Source organism: Triticum aestivum, chromosome 3A, assembly GCF_018294505.1.
Source record: "Triticum aestivum cultivar Chinese Spring chromosome 3A, IWGSC CS RefSeq v2.1, whole genome shotgun sequence".
Taxonomy (NCBI): Eukaryota; Viridiplantae; Streptophyta; class Magnoliopsida; order Poales; family Poaceae; genus Triticum; species Triticum aestivum.
In genome coordinates this window covers 731,155,688-731,163,205 of record NC_057800.1, presented here as the reverse complement: position 1 = coordinate 731,163,205, position 7,518 = coordinate 731,155,688, and the positions used below count along the sequence as shown (strand labels likewise).

General features: G+C 49.5%; 1 protein-coding gene across 1 annotated transcript; it reads left to right on the top strand.

Annotated features, from left to right (window-relative positions):
- Nucleotides 1-4,830: 4,830 nt before the first annotated feature.
- LOC123059529 (cationic peroxidase SPC4-like) lies at nucleotides 4,831-6,267 on the top strand. Its single transcript, XM_044482072.1, has 2 exons — nucleotides 4,831-5,188; nucleotides 5,265-6,267. Exons 1-2 carry the CDS (start codon nucleotides 4,919-4,921, stop codon nucleotides 6,096-6,098), a joined length of 1,104 nt encoding a protein of 367 aa, XP_044338007.1. The 5' UTR covers nucleotides 4,831-4,918; the 3' UTR covers nucleotides 6,099-6,267.
- The last annotated feature ends 1,251 nt before the right edge of the window (nucleotides 6,268-7,518 follow it).

Genomic DNA, 7,518 nt, shown 5'->3' with positions numbered 1-7,518 from the left:
AAACGAGAAGATAACATTCCTAGTCTCGCCTCTAGGACTGGCTCAAGTGTTGTTCATGTTCACATTTTCCAGATCTTAGGATCATATTGAATTGACCCAAACTTGTTTGTTATATTTTGAGATGATATCGTCACAAGTCAATTGTTATAACACAGAGTGTTAGCGCATGTTTTAATTCCTTAGACCATGAGAGTATCGTAGTAACTTCTTACCTTACATTGAGCTTTGAGGTTGCTCAAACGTCATCTATAACATGGTGATCATAATCACAACTTATAGGTTCATTGAAAAGTTTGACAAGGGACTCGATATCTCGAGAGTGGAATTTGCTCCTCCGACAATGGAGAGATATTGTTAGGGACCTCTCGGTGTGACGACATCCATCATCATAGACAGCCACAGACGACTACGTCACGAGGATGTCGGAACATGTCAACGAGAAAGAAGAACTAATCTGGTAACGACGAGACCTGTGTAGTGAGCACGTTTATGACTCAAGAGGATACCGACAGATCTTACCATAGGTTTTATAAAGTATTGTGAAGCAAAGGGAACATCACATGATAACCAAAGGTTTAGTCGAATATCATTCGTGTAATCATAGGGATTGATATGGGCGTCCACGGTATCACTGTGGGTCATTGAACGAATGGGTTTCTTTCATTTCTATGTTTTACCGAACCTTCTGGGTCACAAGCTTAAGGTAACCATGATCTGTTGAGTGTTAGTAGGATAAGAGTATCAAGGATTTATTTATGAAATTGTTCCATTAGCATTTGAAATGGTTTCAAGAGGAACCAAAAGTGTTTCAACGTCACCGAAAGGGTTTCCGAGTTTATCGGGCAATACCGGGTATTACCGCTAAGTAATATATATGTGTAAATTGTTTTCAGTGTTATTAAATTAATATTAAAAGACTCTTGTAATTGTTAGGAGGCTTCTCTATTTAATTTAGTATCAATGGGACTTAAAAGACCAAGTGGAGGTAGGAGAATTGGGCCCATAGGTCCAATAGGACGAAGTGGACTAGGGGAGGGTTTCCCCTCCCCCTCTGGCTGGTGCGCCAAGGAGGGATTCCTTCCCTCCTTGTGTGGTACCCCCTCTCTAGTTCTACCTCTCCGGCAATGATTAGCTCTAGACGGTGAAGCGCTATAGGATCGTGAAGGCCATACGCTTGCAACCGATAGAGAGGCCGTTCTTTCGGTCTTCCGTTCGAGGGACTGTTGTTGGGCGGTTCGCGGGATCGTTCATCTATGGTTCCATGGACTCCAAGTACGATATGCACCAACTCATCTACTTCCACTACTACTTGGAGCCGGTAACAATCATGATCCAAACCGTGTATGCATCTTCATATTGTTCGTGGGTGATCGTTGGGCCTTTTTTTCTACTACATTTCCAAAGTGGCATCATGAGATGTTCTATGAATAGATGAAGGTTACGATCTAAATCACATGTGGATGTGACAGTTTGATGTTCTTAGTATGCCTCCCTCTAGTCTCGCTTTAGTTCAGTTCATTGATAGCATGATATAGTTTTGCACAAAGTTCAGACAATCGATTGGCTCTGGCTGTCGATGATCTGCTAACAGTTCTTTAGGCTTCATCATAGTTAAGAATAGTGATCCGTCGCAAACATAAGAGGGCAATGAAGATGAACGATCTTCTAGAAGGCCCACGCGTATTGATAAAGTTTTGTGTGGGGCTAAAGATTTTAATTAAGTCTCTTCCCTCACACACCCCAAAAGTTAATCTAGCAACAAGAATTATCGCCTTGGTGGTGGACATAGGTAACTAGTGTTATCCACAAACCATAGAAGCCACGTACTTAAAATTTTCCAAACTGATTAGAGAACCTCTAAGTTGGTTTTGCAGGTTTGCATGTGATCGAGAAGTCTGTACGCTTGCAACTCGTAGAGAGGCCATGCTTTCGGTCTTCCGTTCAAGGGATTGTTCGTGGGCGGTTCGCGGGATCGTTCATCTACGGTTCGAGGGACTCCAAGTACGATTTACACTGACTCGTCTACCACCGCTGCTACTCGGAGTCGGTAACAATCATGATCCAAACTGTTTGTGCATCTTCATATTGTTCCTGGGTGATCGTATAACCATTTTTTTTGTTTTCCACTACGTTTCCGAACAGTTGCGAGTCGAGAGTGGAATTACAACCGGGAAAAAGGCCGGGCCCAGTTGCGACTCGTGGGTGGACTTGTAGCTGGGACAACAAAAAGGTCGGACCCCTATTTGCGAGTTGAGGTTGGACTTGTAACTTTGACAAAAAAAAGGCCAGGCCCAGTTACAAGTCAAGGGGGCATTGCAACTAGGACAAAAAAGGTTGGGCCCCAATTGCGATCAAGGATGGACTTGCAACTAGAAAAAAAGGTCAGGACCCAGTTGCGAGTCGACAGTGGACATGTAACTGGGACAAAAAAGAGTCATTTCCCAGTTGTGAGGCGAGGGCGAATTTGCATTTGGGACAAAAAACGGTCGAGCACCAGTTGCGAGTCGAGGGTGGATATGAAACCGGGACAAAAAAAGGCCAAGCCCAATTGTAAGTTGAGGGTGGACTTGCAAACGGGACAAAAAATGGCAGGCTCCAGTTGCGAGTTGCGGGCTGACAAAAGTGAAGCCAAACAGGCCTAGGCAAACAAAATGATACCTGATAAACAAACAGCGGCAAGCGAGCCGGAAGATAGAGAGCTTGACAAAATCATGGGAACTAAATCAAACCATGAATTTAAAATAGACTTATAAGATTTTAAAAATCATGGATGTTAAAAAATATTTTAAAAAAGCAAAAAAGTGTAAAAAGAAAAAGGAAAGATGGTAAAAAGAAACAATGCAAAAAATATATTTAAGAGCCTTGTTCCAAAAGACCGAATGAAAACTACAAGTTGACACCCTAGCTCCCTATACCTCATGGAGTGTACCTCTATACCTTGCCTTGCTTCTCCCTGCTCTCTTTTTTTCTTTTGATAATGTCTCTCCCCGCTCCCAATTACATTACTTCAGAAAAATTACAGCCATAAAAAACGCGGACAACCAAGCCCACAAAAAATGCAAAACAGAAACTAATTGTTTTTGTCATTGTGCCAGGCCCGACAAAGATAACGTGACACAACTGAGCAACAAACATGACTGCATGGGATGTACTAGACTACTAGTGCGAGAGACAGTTGCGCAAATCTTATAACAAAGTTTCATCCTACGATGATGGACTTAGATATGAGGTAACAATTTCACATCGAGATGTGAAATTGCAAACCCGTTTGTTTTTTATATCGTGGTTTCTGATGTGTGCAACAAGCAACTCGTTATGTCTTCAAAAGTAATCTACGAGACACCCTATGCCGCTCATTGGTGTACACCACCAAAAGGTTTGTCAACCTTTTCTGGGTCTCCACTTTGGAATGCAGGGCGAATTGTCGCTCGTCGTCACCAGCTCCTGTGAGCGCCATTGAAGCCACTGGAGATCCTATTCATATGTGTCGTGCGTGTGCTTCTTGTGTTGTGCGGCATGATCAAAAGATTAAAAAGACAAGGTTAAATGGCCGCGGGAATACCAGACAGCCTGAAATATCGGCACGTCCAGATGGTAGTTTTGCACAACGTGGCGCATATAACTGCATGGTGGCGCCGCGCGCGATGCAACCGCATGCATACGACGCCCCAACCGTGATCGTGCGCCGGCACCAACTGCGAGCAGTGCGCACGAAGAGACGCAAGAGCACATCGCGCAGAGGATGCGAGCAGCGCGCGGAGGCCACGAGCAAAACACGTCACGGGCGCCTCAATCACGAGGAACCACATGCATAAAGCAATCGAACACGCATGGAATCTACATTTATTCAAGAAATGCATTGACTGGCACACAAGAGCACCCCTCACTGGAAGAATCTTCTAAGTTCTTTTGTCTCTACCATATCTAGACGTCCTGATTCTCATGCCTTGTACACTAAATTCTTTTAGTAGGAGGGTGTGAAGGGACGTGTTTTTTTTTGTTGCAATACCCGATCATATGTGCTAGTATAGATAAAGTGTAGTATATATAGGTGTGATCTTCTCCCGCTCAGTGGATTATTAAAAAAAATCCAATAGGTGGTGCCGCCATTGCCCAGGAATTTACATTTACACAAAAGAAACAAAGGCGGTATGGTGGTCGTAGTACTTAAACTGAAAGACAAGGGCGGATGGGGCAGGCCGTGTTTCCGGGGCGGTGCGTAGTGATGGTGGTACGGTGCCATGCATGTGTCGTCCGTGCTATGCTCGGCCGTTCCCTGCTTCAGTTCACGGGCAACGCGGCGTATGCGCCGTGTGTCGAAGCCATGTCACCTACTGTACATCCTCTGCTACCGTACGTGGACAAGCTAGCGGTCGAGCCTTGACTTGTTTATAGTCGTCCCTCCATCGGCGGACGTGGTATCAGTCCGATGATGAAGGCGCACCATATACGTACGCTGACGGTTCTTCACGTCCATCTCTGCCTCCATCTTCTTGGGTTGGATGGGTGGGTGGGCGGCAACCTGCATGCTCAACTGATCGTAGTACGTCTTTGCGAGAGCCGATTCACACAATGCGATTCGGCACTGAATCGTTGTCTTGAACAACTTACTAAACAAACCTTGAAAGTAAAGAAGAGGTAGATATATAGACGTACGGATAGATAGGATCTCTTGTTCGTTTCTTACCTCGATCCTCGCGCCGACCCACTCCCACGATCATCATGTCCGTCCATCCATGCAAGCATCCATGTGTCATGCATGCTCCCAGCCTCCCACGTACGTGTCGACCAGAAGCTAGCGTCCGCGTCGTCTATTAAAGCAAGGTCACCTACACGTACCTAGCGGCAGAGCAAGCCGAGTCACGGTGGCACACAGTGAAAGACACGGGAGACGACGAGAAGCAAAGCAGTAGAGAGCATGGCTCGTGGCGCCCCTATGCTTGCAGCGGTAGTGATAGCTGCGGTGGCACTTGGGTCTGTAGGGGCGAGAGAGCAGGAGGCCGCCGGCGGAGGGGGCGACGACTTGAGGCAGCCTACAGTGGCGCAGGGCCTGTCATTCGACTTCTACCGGCAGCTCTGCCCCAGGGCGGAGTCCATCGTGCGTGACTTCGTCCTGGACGCCGTCCGGAAGGACATCGGCCTCGCCGCCGGCCTGCTTCGCCTACACTTCCACGATTGCTTCGTGCAGGTACGTACCGTTTCTTGCCAGCTCAGTTGATTGCCTCCCATCAACCCATTCATGAACGCGCCGCACATGCATGCAGGGCTGCGACGCGTCAGTGCTTCTAGACGGGTCGGCGACGGGGCCGGGGGAGCAGCAGGCGCCGCCCAACCTCACTCTCCGCCCGTCCGCCTTCAAGGCCGTCAACGACATCCGGGACCGACTGGAGCGCGAGTGCCGCGGCGCCGTCGTTTCCTGCTCCGACATCCTGGCGCTCGCCGCCCGCGACTCCGTGGTCGCCTCAGGCGGGCCGGAGTACCGCGTGCCCCTCGGGCGCCGCGACAGCCCCAGGTTCGCCACGGCGCAAGACGTTCTCTCCGGTCTTCCCCCGCCGTCCTCGAACGTGCCGTCCCTCCTCGATGTGCTCCGGAAGATCGGCCTCGACGCCGCCGACCTCGTCGCGCTCTCCGGCGGCCACACCGTGGGGCTCGGGCACTGCACATCCTTCGACGACCGGCTCTTCCCACGCCCTGACCCCACCATGAGCCCGGACTTCCTTGGCAGGCTGAAGCGGACGTGCCCGGCCAAGGGCACCGACGCGCGCACCGTGCTGGACGTGCGCTCCCCCAACGTGTTCGACAACAAGTACTACGTGAACCTGGTGAACTGGGAGGGGCTCTTCGTGTCCGACCAGGACCTCTTCACCAACGCCACCACCCGGCCCATCGTGGAGCGCTTCGCGCGCAGCCAGCGCGACTTCTTCGACCAGTTTGGCGTGTCCATGGTCAAGATGGGCCAGATCAAGGTGCTCACCGGCGACCAGGGCCAGGTTCGCCGCAACTGCTCCGCTCGCAACACCGGCACTGCTGACGGCCTCCAGTGGTCGTCCCTGGTGCAGACCGTCGTCGACGCCGCCGCGGAGAGCCTCGGTTTCTAAATCTAGTGGAGTAGCTGTTAGCCATGCATGTCGTAATGAAATATGAGCAGGGCAGCCATGGTTGATGAGGCTGTGTAATGGTACCTTGTCTTGACCCAAACGTCTGCTAGGCTGCCAGCTAGCAGACTTACGGTGACCTGTTAGTTTAATCGATCGATGCTTATGTTTCCTTGTTTCTAGCCCTTTTATCGCGGATTACACCCAGCCTCAACAACGCAATCTGACAAAGACATTACCGATGCACACAGCCAACGACAGTAAAAAGAAAAAGATCATGCAACAGTGATCAATTTCTTGTAGCTGCAGCATGAACCAACATTTAGATTGTAGCTGCAGCATGAACCAACATTTAGGCAAGAGGTCTGCTTCGGTACACACCCCACCCCCCCTCCCTCTCCCCCTCCCCTCCCCCTCGCTTAATGTATAAGGGCATCTTGGGCATACGACGTATCCTCTGCGTGCCCATACAGGTAGAGCCAGCGCACGGCTCGAGCCGATACGGCCGGCTCGCATCTACCCTCTCCCCGTCGCGCGAGAAAACCCACGACCGTCGTTGATCACGCGGCCCATTCCAACATCGCCCCGTCCCGCCGATCGCCGCCCTTACCCGCCGATCGCCGCCTTTCCCCGTCGATCTAGCCGTGATCACGCTGCCAATTCCAACGTCTTCCCGTCCGGCCGATCGCCGCCTTTCCCCGCCGATCGTCGATCATTTTCCCCGTCTTCACCCGGGATCTAGACGGCGCGGACGTTGTTGGAGTCGCCCGCTGTATGTGATGTCGCCTCCGTACAGGTCGTCACGGTGATGTGGCCTACGTGGACGCCGTCGCCGCCCGCAACTCCATGATCAACCTCTCCGGGAACATTCTCGCCGTCCGCAGCCACGCCAGGCTGGCCGAAGTGCACGTGCACGCCATGTAAGCCGTCTAGTTTGTCAAAAAAATTGTATCTGTAAATAATTATGTGCAATCACTTGTTAGATATGAAGTTGTCATCTGTATGATCGTAGTACATTTAATTTGATTTTAAATTGATAGATCAATTCTTATTATAATATTGTAGTGTTGGTTGTGAGATTATTCAATGGATAAAGAAACTGCATTTACGGATCTGTTTTTGGACACGAGTGAGTGGGATGGTAGCGATAGTGTTGATCGTACGAATGGTAATGATAGTAAAGATGATGATGATGGCAGCAACAATGAATCCCGGTCGTCGTACGATAATTTACCTGAGGAGGATTTTCAAAAGAAGGGGGAGGGTTCTTGTAGTGAAAACGCAAGTGTTGTGTACAATCTTTTCGTCGGATGAAGAACCATATGATACTTACATGTGCATATGTTTTTTTATGTGCAGGAGGATATTGACGTCCAGAACGAGGAAAATCATGGTGTTGAATCTTTCGCGGATAACATAAGCC

Coding starts and splice junctions, on each gene's coding strand:
- LOC123059529 (XM_044482072.1), top strand. CDS start 4,919: ATGGCTCGTGGCGCCCCTATGCTTGCAGCGGTAGTGATAGCTGCGGTG. Junction 5,189..5,264: donor TCCACGATTGCTTCGTGCAG/GTACGTACCGTT, acceptor ACATGCATGCAG/GGCTGCGACGCGTCAGTGCT.